Raw genomic sequence first — 14,086 nt, 5'->3', positions numbered from 1 at the left:
CCTCCTGTGCACTTTGAACTGGCTTATATTTTGTATATTTAAATATTTGTAAAACATGTGTGAAGAATTTTAAATTACTGTGTGTAAACGATGACAGCCGTGTTGCAGTTGTGCTTAACTCTTGCTTTCTTATGTTTAGGGTTTTGCATCACAAGTTCATCAAAGAGCAAATTGTGTCTTAGTGAGTGAGAATGTGTTTAGAGTTTTGCAAAAAGATTGCATGAGATCTGCAAACAGTGTCCAAACTGCCTAAACTTGTTTAAGGTTTTGCAGAAAAAGTGATTTATTTAACAAATTGGTTTAGGCTATTGAGAATTTGGTTTAGAGTATGGCGTGTAGTGTTTTAGCAAATGTGAAAAACTGTAAACAGATCATAGTCAGAAATCAGGCAGAAGGTCAAAATACCAAGAGAGCAGTCCAAAAGTTACAAATAAACAAGGCAATGGAACAAGGCAAAACTATGGCAATGAAACAAAACAATAACCATGGAAAATACAAACAAGGCAATGAAAACAGGGAAAACGCTTGGTAGAGTCCACACAGGCAAAACAATACTTCGCCAAGCCTGTTTGGTATAGGCCTCCTTAAATGGCCACGAAACAGGAAGTAACCAGAGAAGCAGCAGAGGGAGCGGTAACAGGCAGTCCATGGGAAAGGGCTCCCTCTGCTGGTGTGGCATTACAATATGTGTGTGTGTGTGTGTGTGTGTGTGTGTGTATATATATATATATATATATATATATATTATATTTCAATATTTCGAAAACAACTGTGAAGAATTTTGAATTACTGTGTCTTAACAATGACAGCCGTGTTGCAGTTGTGCTTAACTTTTGCTTTTTTGTGTTTAGGGTTTTGCATCACAAGTTCATCACAGAGCAAACTGTGTCTTAGTGAGTGAGAATGTGTTTAGAGTTTTGCAAAAAGATTGCATGAGATCTGAAAACAGTGTCTAAACTGCCTAAACTTGTTTAAGGTTTTGCAGAAAGAGTGATTTATTTGACAAATTGGTTTAGAGTATTGAGAATTTGGTTTAGAGAATGGGGTTTAGTGTTTTAGCAACTGTGAAAAACTGTATATAAAAAAAAAAAAATCTTTATTTTGCAAGAACATATAATACATACATAATCAGGGAAAATATGACTATCTCTGACAACATTTACACTTACATCAACAACAAAACAAACATGGCCTTACATGCACAGACAGAGAAAGGCACAATGATAAGGTCAACATGTGTCTTTAAACACATCCTCATAAAACATAAACATTTTGTGCTTTTGTTTATAAATCTAAGGGATGAAATTGAGAGTTGAATTCAGCAAGGAAAAGTGGAACTTAAACCATTTTTGCTTATGGATAAATAATTTTACATACAAAATAAATGAACAACATAAAAAAAAAAAAAGTGTGTTTTGGGTTCTCATAGTAACAAAAAATAACATCTTTGAGGACAAAATTGTGAACCACATTTATAGTGCCAAAAACAAAAAGTTAAATCAACCCCAAAATCTATTAGTAATGCTACAATCAAAAACTAAATGGGCAGCCGTTTCTTCCATAAGCCCACAAAATGAACAATTCCCATCAATAACAGAATATTTAGGAGTTAACAGGATCATTTTTATGAAGGACTTCATAATGGACTTCCTTAATCTTGTTAGATCTACAAAACGCGCTTGGCAAAAGTCAAGCCTTTTCCCCAATCTATATCGGTTATAAACGAATTCCAGTGGCACACTCTGATGCAGAACCGAACTGACAGTGCTTGCAACAGTCCTGCAGATTTGGAACGAAGTACATATGAGAGGATTTTTCATTTTTGGGTCAACTATCTCTTTAAAAACGGCATAATGTCCCTTTGGCAGTGTGCTGCTGCATTCGATTTTTATTTGTTATTTTTTTTAAACCATGAAAGCGCCCCTTTTCGGGCTCTGAACAGATTTTCCTTGTCCAAATGTTTATGCGCACACACACGAAATAATACGGCAGTAAACACTAAACACTGCACACGTGTTTCAGCGTCCACACCCGAAGTGCGTGCTGAAGCTCACGAACTTAAGCCGAACTTTGACGACTGCTAACAGACTAAACACTTCAACTGTCAGAATAGTTCACGGCTGTCCTCTTGTGTGCCTTAGAATAACTCGTTATCTTACCGTAATATCATTGATGAAGATTCGGAGTCTCCGTGACGTTCGTGTTTGCGCAAGCTTAAGCACTAGTTTGCTATTTCCTCGTGAGCTACAAACAACGTGGAACAATGATTTTAGAGAAAATACCTCCAAGAATATGCTCTTTATTCATGCAAAGGGTAAGTGTGGTGAGCATGCTTTTGTGGGTGTTCAGCGCGTATTCACATTTAAAAGGGACGATTCTTAGAAACGCTCGTGGACTGTAAAGCATTTATTTATTAACGTCCAGATGAAAACTTTTGTCCTTGAGTAGAGGGCTCTTACATAAGGAGACGAGGGAAGTGACTTATTTTCAGCGAGCAGCTCAGTCGCTCACTTTCAGTCGTCTTGTGTCCCGTTCGTCAGGCCGTGCTGAGACAGGCCCACTCCTCGGTCCCGCCGCAGCCGGTGCCTCCGCTCGGCCAGACGCTGCAGCGCTACCTGACGGCTCTGGAGCCGCTCCTGCCCGCAGATGAGCTCGAGCACACCCGCAAGATCGTGCAGAAGTTTGGCAGCCCTGGAGGTCTAGGCGAAAAACTGCAAAGAGAGCTGATTAAAAGAGCAAAGCACTCACACAACTGGGTGAGAACAGCGCATATAAATGTCAGTTTCACGATTTATTTGGACAGACTGTAATACTGCGGTACTTTTGTGTTTAAAGCAGGAATGTCAAAATAGGACTAGAGGGTGCCTTGCGTTTTTTTTCAATTGTCCATCCTTGTCGTTCTTCCTTGGGTCGTACCTTCTCCGTCTTAGGAGGCGAGGAAATAATGCAAGGGTGAAGCAATTAACAAGAGTTTTTGTAAAAGAACTCAACCCAATGACTATGTGTCAAAACCTAGTGAGAACTGCCTCATTTTTGGCATCATGGCTGTGTGCAGCAGTTTTCACTCTGCTCGTATGTGTGATGAGCTAGCGGGCTGGTGTGTTATGTGTGTGTCTTGACTTTGCAGATTTCAGATTGGTGGGTGCAGTGGGCATACCTGGAGTGCAGGCAGCCCTTGGCAGTGCATTCGAACCCTGCCATTTCGTTGCCCAAACGTGACTTCACCGACTGGAGAGGTCAACTAGTGTACGTGACAGCCAGAATCTACACACTCAAACAAACACCCTTACAAAATCACTGACAGAAATGTCCTCTTAAGTTTCCTTTCAAATGCTTCAGATAACTGATTGCACAAAAGTATTAAGTATCAAAAAGTATTCAATCTGATACATCTAAGACTGCATTAGGGTTGCGTGTGTTAATCTGTATACGCGTTGTGTCTATATGTCTACGTTGTTTCTTGTGCAGGTTTGCATCAAAGCTGATTGCAGGAGTGTTGGACTTCAAAGCTCAGGTGGACAGGTCTGGACCATAAGAACATACAGTGGCAGAGTTACTGTTTATGTCTGAGCACCTGTGCTAATTTAACCGCTAACCTTTAACTCATGCTGGTCTGCATGCTTCAGTCAAGCAGTGCCAAACACTGGAACTTAATATCATGATATTGCTTCTAAATATATCATACTGTTGCTGTCTGTAGCTCAATGTGACTCCCTTTCTCTCTTTTTTTTTTCTTGATTTCTATCTGCATGTCCTTTCTCTCTCTTGCTCATCTAGTGGGAAGCTGGCGGTAGAGTATATGCGCGGACAGCCATTATGTATGGAATTGTTTCCTCAGTTGTTCTCCTCCTGTCGAATCCCAGGACCCAAACATGACCATGTGGTTCACTATGGACGTCCACGCCGTGGCCCGGTTCACATTACAGTGGTCAGGAACTACCAGGTAACCTCAAAATAGATGATTCTACAACTCAACAAAAAAATTTAATCTTTATTTTTTCACATATCTTGGCAGGGAAGGGCAGGGCTTAAGGCACCAAGTGTCCCGTAGGTTGGGCTAGTTTTTGTGGAGTGTTCCACACGTCGGCTCACATCAGTAGCAGTTTTCATGATTCAGTGCTTAAAATGAAGAAATTTATCAATGTAAATGATATATTCAGTTTAGTAAGCAAAGTGCTGCTTTGTTTATATTTGGGTTCTTGTTTCAAATGACGAACATAGGCTGTCGATAGCTGCTGATATTGACGTTTGTGTGTTTTCAAAGTGATTCTAGCAGTCGGCATCAAGTGTCATATATCATTATAAACAGGAGAAGTTTTAGTCTAGCTGTCTTACATTTGTTTTCTCTAAGAATGGATGAATTTGCCAGAATTAAAAAAGAAAAAAGGCAAGCCACAATTTGTTTTTGTTTTTTGTTTTTTTGCTTGTTTGTTTGTTTTTGTTTTTTTAAACTGTGACCTCAAACAATAACTCCCAAAGTTTATATTTTTTTCTTTAGATAGTTATTACTGTGATATGCATTTTAAGCTGTTCAGCGTTTTTTGAAAGGTGTGTGCCTGTCCAAATCATACCCAGTCAGTTGAATTTGCCACAGGTTCATGTGACAAAATCCTTTATTTGGGGGAAATTAACAAAAATTTGCGTAACTGTACTAGATTTTGTTTATTTTCCCCAAACAAAGGATTGATCGTTTCCTTCAGTTACTACTGAAATAATGATGACATGTTTCGGTCGTGGATTTTATGGTAGTGACAATTTTAGATGCGTTTGAGCCCAGTTCAAAGATACTAATCAGCACATGATTACCTAGCACAGTTCTGAACAGTTCTACACACATAAAAACTAAATGTTATGGAATAACACCCCAAAAAAAAGTGTGCTTACTTGCAGAAAAAAGGTGTTTGGTAGTGACGTTCCTTAAAGGGTAATAAAACCCCCTGTTTCAGCACTGGTTAGTTCTCACCACAGTTTTTCGCTCCCATTGAGTCAACAACACAAATAAATCAAAAACATCTATATGAAACGCTGCACCTCTATTAACTTCTAAGGCTTTTTTGCGTAGTTTATAATCCTTTTGATGGGTTGCGTCAAGAAGTGGTCAAAACCGCTATCACACTCACTCTATGCATGAATCGCGTTTGTGCCGAACTCATACAAAGCAAACAAAAACAAACGCTCTCCTTCGGTCCATGAATGTTTCTCTCAGTTAATATACGCGTTCTCGCAGTCTAAAACTTCTGTCATAGCAAATCAGCACAGGCTGTTGTGAATAATTAGGCGAAGTGTCTACTCATAGGATAAGAGCACACAGCCTCATGAATAATTATGAGACAACAACGCGTCGTCGAAGTACTGTAGTCCTTTGCTACGTCACAAACTGTGACGTCAACACAATGTAGATTTTAAACCCGGACCCAAATCTCTCTCCCACTTCGCTTCCTGTCAGTTCTGATCTGTCCTATCCTAATAAAGGCAAAAATGCCAAAAATAAATAAATCTTAAAAAAAAAAAAAAAATGATAGGGCCTCATCAAGTAGATATGAGAGAGAGAGAGAGAGAGACATACATGCATGTATTTATATATATATACTTATATTTATATATTCATACACAGACGTTTGTGTGCAGATATATAGCAAATAGTGAAAACAATTGTGCAAACTGTCTTGAGCAGCAAAGATAAAAACAGTGCAAATGATTTTCACAAACTGCACACAAAATTAGAGAGAAATGTACTGAATAAATACATGTTGATAACTTGGCTGTACTCCTTCTTGCTGCTCCAGGTGTCTGCATTAGAATCTGAATCTAATGCGTGCAAATACTTTCACATTGTTTATTGGTTTGAACCAGTTTGAACCAATCTGAGCACAAGGTGGGACTAAGCATCAATAACTGTTCCTGTTTTGGCTCAGAGAAACAAACCGTGTTTGTTTGACGAATTCATGATGATCAAAACATGATGACGAAACTACTACGAAGCCTCTGAATGTCCAGCCAAGACAAATGTGATGGCACTGATAAGCCAAGAATCCTCTTTACCTTTAAAAGCCCAGATGTACAGATTGGATTAGCAGTTGAAAAATTATTAAATATTTTGAGAACAAATGTGAAAGATAAGATGTTAGATGTAAAATAAGTTAAAATAAGTATAGAATAGAAATAGTGCTTTACGCCTTAAGCGGGGGAGAGAAGATCCATGCGTGGACTGGAAAGGGGTTTGAATGAAGCTTCTAGATAAAGATATTAGAGGATACGGTGCTGAAAGATCATTGCCATAAACAACACTGAGCATCCGTGGCGTGTACATCTCCACTGTGCTGATGCACTACTCACTTTTAGCTGTTAAAAACGTCAGTAAAATGGCTCATGGTTGTGTTTTTTTTGATTCGCAAAGAGAGAGAGAGAGAAAATAATATATATTTATAATTTTTTTTTTTTTTTTTTTTACCCAAAATAGGACTGATTGGCAATTATTAAGTGTGTGAACTGTGAACTGTTTCATTCGTACTGTAAGCCGGAGGGATCCACATATTCATCACAGAAGTAACAGAACTCATGACGTTTCAGGAAATCCCTAATATGGACAAACGTTGACTGATGTTGTGGAGTAAAAATATGCTATATTGTTCTCTTTTGTAGGACAACAGGTTTAGAAACACTTCTGATTGCATGTCATTACAAGTCAAGTTTAGTTTTTAGCATTTTAATTCAAGCATGTTTAATGTAGCTAGCCAAAGGTAAGATACGTGACGCCACATAATTGCTGGATTCACGCGCTCTTCGGATGGTCTTATTTACCGAGTTGTGCTTTTAAACAACAGGGACTTTAACGTTACTACAAAGATGTGTTGGATTTGCTCAGTCGGGAAATGATTTTTCCAGTTATTCTGAAACCACATGAATGCATTGTCATTTTACCAGATACCACATGCAGTGATGATGCTTATATACATTTCGGAGTACGAGAGGGCATATATTTCAATCGACAGCTCGGGTGGTAAAAGTAGTTACCTTGTAAATGAACAAAGCCCAGTTGCAGGCTCTTAGCTCCATTGTCTTACGCATGTGATGTCATCAGTGCACGCACATACCAGAAGATAATCGTGTGTCTAGCCTTCTCACGGCATCTCCATAAACTGTACAGATTAATGGCAAAGAGAAACATACCATTATAATAGAAATTTAAACACTGAAGCACTAAGTTGCTCCAAAATGATTTTTCATTATAGTAGTATATTTGGAAGTCATATAGTAACTGTGATGTAGTAACTGAACTGTGATATATCACTCGGTTCATATTTGGTATTTACAAGAAATCAGGTTGTAAACACATTATAATTATTTAAGTATACTGTTTCTTTAAAAATAAATAAATAAGCATGCATATGTGGTTGTGTGTAGTTTTTCCAGCTGGATGTTTACAACAGTGATGGAACACCACTGACAGAAAGTCAGATCCATGCTCAGCTGTTGCGGATCCGCTCTCAATCGTGGAAAACCGATAAGGAACCGATGGGAATTTTGACCAGCGAGCATCGTCACACCTGGGGTCAGGCTTACACGCGCTTGCTCAGAGGTAAACCTGACCTGCACGCTCAACTACTGTCTAAAACAACACCAGAAAAGGACCGTGTACTGATGATCCTTTAGCGAGAGTGATGCACAGTAGCGTTGTTATATATACGAGGTCCTTCTTTGCTTTTTGCTTATGTGGCCTATTGTGGATTTCAAGACCAATACAATTTTACACTTTGCCCCATCTAGCTGCAGAAGTTTCAGGCTTAATTTAAACTTTTTTTTCATTTAATCTTTTTGTTGTTTTTTCCCCTTCAGATAAAATCAATAAAGAATCTGTGAGGCTAATCGAGAAATCGATCTTTACGTTGTGTTTGGATTCTCCAGTTATGAGGGTTTCTGATGAGAAGTAAGAGTTGTTTATACACTCTGATTGATTGTGGATGATGCTGACAGTTACTAGAGCTTAAACACTGTACTTTCATCTTATTGAGAACAAAATTGTTTACATTTTTACTGATGATGATTTGGTGTGGTGCTAAGGGTGTTTGTTGTTTGGCAGGTATTCTAGTCGAATGGCAGCACAGATTTTGCATGGAGGTGGGACTTATTCAAACAGCGGCAATCGCTGGTTTGACAAGACACTACAGGTGAGCCGCATGGCAGAGGCCCGTTCTAAATGCATATAATTGTTGAAGAAAAGTTTAAACACTATTATATGTCAAAATATGTCAATCATTGTATTTAATCAGCAGCTTCAGAGTGGCAGCTCAAGTGTATCTCTGTCACACACACACACACACACACAAAAGCTGCTACAATGGAGCTCCTTTTAAAAAGTAAAGGATGGTGAATGACCCTTGGTGGCACAATTAATGCTGTGTACGGTTAATGTAATAATGTTCATCATTACTCAACACGTGAAATTCTGTCATGCATAGAGTTAAAGTGGACTGCGTCTTCCTTGTAAGATTCCCACTTGCAAAATAGGCAATGTTTCTTTATTAAGGTGTTTTACCACCTTTTGCCTTTAATACAGCTTCCAGCCTTCTTAAAATAGATTCATGCAACTTTTGAGTAGTCTCCAGCTGGATGTGGATCAAAACATCTGCCTATTGCTTAAGAGATGTTAACGGTGAGATCTGCTTTCTCACCGTTCTCTCCAAAACTGGCCACAGTGGTTTGATCATATTCAAGTCAGGTGATTTGTTTGACCAGGGCAGATGTTGACGTTCAGTCTAGCTGCTCTGGTTGTTCAGGTTTTATGATCCTAACAGCATGTCGCGCTGGTGTGTGTGAATTAAAGTTTTGCTAAATTGCAGCTCTTTCACTGATGTTGGCTTTGTAAGGTTCTCACTTTTCCGCATTAGTTCTGTGTTGTTTTTACACAATCCTTTTTAGCGTCCGACAGTCCCTATCATCCAGTTTCAGTTTTTTGACCACTATTCCTTTTTGCTGACAAAATCTTTCTTTGTCTTTTTTTTTCACGTCTGACAATTGATCAGTTTCACCCATGGCTTGTACTAAATACTAGAAAAATAATTTATGCTGTGTGTGTCATCCAGTCAAATTGCTAAACCTAATAATTAGAGTTCTTTCGTTTGCTTGGAACTAAATTCAGTAATGCGTAAATCGCAATTAATCACGTTTAGGTACTGTAATCAGTTTTAGCTTTCTTTGATTTTTATTGTTAACGTATCATTTTTTCTCTCCCTCTGTTTCTGTGTTCAGTTTGTTGTTGGTGAGGATGGGTCTTGGGGTCTCTTGTATGAACATGCGACAGCCGAGGGTCCGCCTATATCCACGCTGCTGGATCATGTGCTAGAATACTGGTATTTACAAACTCACGCATGCCTTAAGGCAAAAACGCACAACAGTTCTATGCATTCATTGTCTCTGCATTGCTGTATTAATACTAGTAAAGGTGGCATCTCACTAGCCAAATTGGTTTTGTTTAAGGGTGTCACACCTACAACCGCTTTTGATAAATTCTTGCCCTGTTCTGTCTGAGGTTTGTAAGGAGAGGTGCACTAGACTGTCTTCAGAAAGAATGAGGCTGACCATTTTAAATCGGCTAGTAAGATGCCAGCCTAAAAAGACATTTTTTTGTGGTAACAGTAATTGACAATGTTTTTCTCTGTTAGTAAGAAACCGGACAGAGTGCGAGCTCCGTTAATTCCTCTGCCCATGCCCAAGAAACTCTACTTCTACATCAATTCTGAGATCAAATGGGATCTAGAGATGGCCAAGCAGAATCTGGATATGTGAGTTCAAATGCCTGTTATTGTTTTGGGCTCTTTTTGGTTGCTTTAAGATCAGACACACTACAGCAATCTGGTTTAGCTGCAGAGGCTTCGCTGCGCCACTTTAAAGGTTTGCCGGTCTTGAAATGACAGGAGCTCGGACTAGAAGCTGCCAGTCTGAATTTTCTAAAATTCTAATAGGATTATCACAATACCTTACTTAATGTCTCTTAGTAGTATTGTGGTACCACTCATATTGCTATTGCAGGAACTTTTCTGTTGCACTTACAGTTTGCAGCAGTGTTGCCAGCTTTACCTTTTATTTTATTTTTTTACCTTCTGTTCCTCACCTATCTAGTGTGTGAGACTCCCCACCACTGGCCCATGAGCAGGTCTTGCCACATTTGCACCTTTCTTCTGCATCTGCTCTGTTTTCTCTGTTTTCAGTATGCGCTAAAATCATTTTTGGTCCATATACACGTGTTAAATGGATGTTGTGGTGCACTTTATGTTTGAGAAACACACAGCATTGTGTTAGGTTCTTCCAACTTGTCAGGAAAACCAAAAATGTTGCATCCAGTCTCTTTACCAGATCCTCTCAGAAGACATCTGCTTTTTCTGGCACCCCAGTGCAGTTAACAGAGAGTTTTGCCCTATATCCGAAACAGTTAAAGTTTTGTCTGATACCCAAAACCTGTTTTTTTTTTGTTTTTTTTCCCCAAAAATGTCATCAGCCAAGAGGCAGGGGTAGAACAAAAAGCAGGAGATGAAGTAGAGTTTCTATAATAATGAGAGTTTAATGAATAGTCTTAGTTGTGTCTGAGAGGAGAAAGAAGGTAGGAAAAGTGCTGCGCCTTTATGATTGTTCCAGAGAGTTTGTATATAAAGAAGAGGAACTGAATGCTGTGCTGATGATAATAGCATGCTAATTTGTACTTTAAATTCTCCCTTTAGTCTCATCAATGATTTGGACATCAAATGTTTCAACTTCCAGCGCTTTGGAAAAGAGTTTGTCAAACAACTCAAGCTGAGTCCAAACTCCTTCATCCAGCTGGCGATTCAGCTGGCCTACTACCGGTGAGCTTTCTAGAAAACGTTCTCTCATCATCAGTTAGTAAGGACAGATAAGAAGATGAGCGAATAAAGTGTGCGTTCCTGTTCGCCGCCAGAGTTCACAGCGAAGTGTGCGCAGCCTGCGACATCGCCTCTCTGAGGATGTTCCGGGGAGGACGAACGGACTACATCCGCTCTCCCACCAACCAGATGCTGAGCTTCATACAGGCCTTTGACGATAATGCCGTTTCTGTGAGTACATAGGATTGTGTAGAGGAGACGGCATGGGACGTCACGTTTAGAAGTAACGCTGGTCGTTAAATGCGCGCGTGTGTCTGTTTGCGTGCGTTTTAGAGAGAAGCCAAGGTGCAGCTGCTGAGAGAGGCTGTTGATGCATACAGCATCCTCACAGAGCAGGTGAATTACATGGAACCTTCTGACTCTCTGCCCAGATCTTAATTTATTTTGACTGCATAATGAGTGTCATTTTTCCATCAGTCGCTGATGGGGCAGGGTATAGACCGCCACCTGCTGGGTCTTAAACTTCAAGCCATTGAGGAGGGACTGAGCGTGCCCAGAATTTTCATGGACACGGCCTATGGCCTTGCCACTCACTGGAAACTCCGAACGGGACAGGTAACTTTTAGATGCATTGAAACAAACCCTGCCTTAATTCATTCTCAGATCGTAACTATTTCTGCACAAAAAAATGCTAAAATACAATGCAAACATTTCATTTATCTTCTTTGAAATGCAAAACTGAAGCAACGTCACAGCATAAAAGATGCATGGGAGTTCATGTCTCTGCTCTTAATGTTCAGTCGTCCCCACACAGAATGCATTGCAGATCTGTTGCGTTGTGGTTTGTACCCTCTTCCCCACTATAGACTGTAAAAATGAGAAATGAAGCCAAAATATCCTAGATATGGCAGCTGTCATCTGGCGCAGATGATGTTATTTGGAGCCGGAGTCTCAAAGTAGTAAACTGGAAGCGGATCCGCGGTATCAAGGTCCCGGCCGAAACTCTCGCAGACTCGATCATGAAGTCACACCCTGTTTTTACAGTATCAAATAACTAAAAGCAAACTTGTTCGAACAACAATTGAATAGTGTTATAAAACTACCTAAAATGACAGAAATCACCTTTGGGGGAAAAAATGTGATTCGGTGTGTTATTTATTAATAGTTTTTGCTCCGGTCCCACTCGTTTACCAGAAGAGGGTGGGGGTTTTGACCTGTGCTGCAGCCAGTATAATTTTGGCTTTCCGTTTCAGCATGACGGTTGCTTCTCAACCTTTTAAACGGTTTGATTACACAACAAGCCTAAACTATGAGAAGACTATAAACTATAAAGTTAAAAGCACTTGCATGTTGCATCTTCCTCACAGGTGCCCACCAACACAGACAGCGTGATGTGTTTTGGACCGCTGGTTCCCGACGGCTACGCGGTCTGTTACAATCCACAGCACGATCACGTCCACTTCTCCGTAACTGCCTTCAACTGCTGTGAGGAAACCAACGCAGAGAAACTGGCTCTCACGCTGGAGCGATCGCTTTGTGATCTCCAGGAGTTGTTTCAGCCCACCGTTTAGCACCGTCGAGACATTCAGAGATGGTTTTAAAACTCTAATCCAGCCTCGCGGCAGCTTCAGGACCACGGCCTTTAATATGTGGTGAACAGAATGTACTCCTGAAAGTGCCGGGCTTTGTTAAACGAGTGCTCTTCATGGAAGTTTGCGTGAAGTGCAGCGCATTTGAGCACCTGAGATGGACCATTCGCTAATAAGAAAAACATGGCTATTTTTGGTGTTTTAAGAACAGCCATGAAAGCTTAAACCGGTAATCTAATGTAATACCAAACTTAAAGGTGTTTGAAATATGAAATTGTCTCATGCTGTGCATTTGGGTCCCTCTTCAGCTTTTTTAAAAGAGCGCAGAGTTTCAAATATGTCTGATTTTGTGTGACATACCAGCAGTTCAATTTGATATACACTTCTTCCTCATAAAATGTGTGCCTAGTCAGGAAATGACCAAATGTTTAAGTAACACGTATATATTTGTGTGAAATCACTGATTGTGTTACAAAACCGGTTGTTGTTACTATTTAAACCTACAGGAGATGTCTGTTACTCATGTCCTAAAAAAAAAAAAAAAAACTTTTTTTTTTTTTGGTCAGGTAATAAATTGTACACTGGTAACACGTGACTTTTCTTTTACATTTTTTTTTGCCAGAGTTCTCCAGATGTTCCCTCATTCAAATGATCTCTGTGTTTGGCTACATGAAGTAGTTGGGTTGTTTTGTTCTCAAGAAAGTTGCAAAACAGTTTTATATGGAAGCGATTACTGTTTTCATATGAGCTACGTCTTTCTATCCATAAACATAGCTCAAACCCTATCCTAATACAATTATTAAACATCTTTGATTATAAATTGTGCTGACTGGTTTTGGTTCATTATTAACATTGATGGGTCTCCAAATCATTGCTCTTAAAGTGACAGCAGCCTATAAGTACCTGCTGCTGTCTGTGTCAGTTACGTTCATCAAACAACAAAACGGCTTTAATAAAGTCTAGTCTTCATTTCATGTATACACTAAACACTATGCAGTTATGTAGTTAATTAACCCTAACCCTTTTTCTATTGTATTTATGTACACTGCTGTTCAAAAGTTTGGGATCAGTAAGATATTTTGAGTCTCTTATGCTCATCAAGGCTGCTTTTATTTGATCAAAAATACAGAAGAAAAAACAGTAATACTGTAAAATATGATTACAAAGAGTGCCATGTTTTCGCAAAAAAAAAGAGACTTACATTTTAGACACCATATTGCGTATTTTGCTCTATTTCACCAAAAAAAATAAAATAATAATAATAATAATAATAATAATAATAATAATATTTCCAAACACAGCAACAGCACTGTTTTACATCTCTGAACAACATGATGGTTTTTCTTTTGTGAGTCAATGAACCGTTTGAATGATTCGGTCCAATCGCAATGACTTACTTATTAACAGTGACTTGCTGCCACCTACTGGCCGTTTTAATTTCACAATTAAAGTCCCTTATTATTATTTTATTTTATTTTTTAAATAATTTCAGATATCAGTATTCAACGTTTTAGGATTAAAATATCAAAACATTATTCATGCATTTAATGCATTCACGTCCTGCATTAAACAGTGGGTAATACATCTGTCTGTGTTTCCGCTGTGCTGAAAAGATGAAATTTGTTGATAATGATCTAAAATGCCTTAATATTTGAATTGACT

General features: G+C 39.1%; 1 protein-coding gene across 2 annotated transcripts; it reads left to right on the top strand.

Annotated features, from left to right (window-relative positions):
* Positions 1-2,003: 2,003 nt before the first annotated feature.
* On the top strand, positions 2,004-13,238 carry cratb (carnitine O-acetyltransferase b). Of its 2 annotated transcripts, none has more exons than XM_051104223.1 (15): positions 2,004-2,314; positions 2,541-2,756; positions 3,128-3,246; positions 3,469-3,522; positions 3,778-3,943; positions 7,405-7,579; positions 7,837-7,927; positions 8,081-8,168; positions 9,250-9,350; positions 9,663-9,782; positions 10,716-10,838; positions 10,931-11,066; positions 11,169-11,231; positions 11,313-11,450; positions 12,203-13,238. In XM_051104223.1, the coding sequence occupies exons 1-15, from the start codon at positions 2,264-2,266 to the stop codon at positions 12,404-12,406; spliced, it is 1,845 nt and encodes a 614-aa protein (XP_050960180.1). In that variant the 5' UTR covers positions 2,004-2,263; the 3' UTR covers positions 12,407-13,238. The 2 variants fall into 2 exon arrangements, with proteins under 2 accessions (XP_050960180.1, XP_050960179.1); XM_051104222.1 differs by having other exon boundaries at positions 2,541-2,777.
* Positions 13,239-14,086: the final 848 nt, after the last annotated feature.

Source organism: Labeo rohita, unplaced genomic scaffold (genome assembly GCF_022985175.1).
Source record: "Labeo rohita strain BAU-BD-2019 unplaced genomic scaffold, IGBB_LRoh.1.0 scaffold_66, whole genome shotgun sequence".
NCBI lineage: Eukaryota > Metazoa > Chordata > Actinopteri > Cypriniformes > Cyprinidae > Labeo > Labeo rohita.
This window is presented reverse-complemented; position numbering and strand designations above follow the sequence as displayed.

What these genes read in the sequence shown, in the direction of transcription:
- cratb (XM_051104222.1), top strand. Translation starts at nt 2,264, where the DNA reads ATGATTTTAGAGAAAATACCTCCAAGAATATGCTCTTTATTCATGCAA. An exon ending in GACTGGAGAGGTCAACTAGT is followed by an intron (nt 3,247 to 3,468) that starts GTACGTGACAGC and finishes TTTCTTGTGCAG; the next exon opens with GTTTGCATCAAAGCTGATTG. An exon ending in ATGAGGGTTTCTGATGAGAA is followed by an intron (nt 7,928 to 8,080) that starts GTAAGAGTTGTT and finishes GTTGTTTGGCAG; the next exon opens with GTATTCTAGTCGAATGGCAG.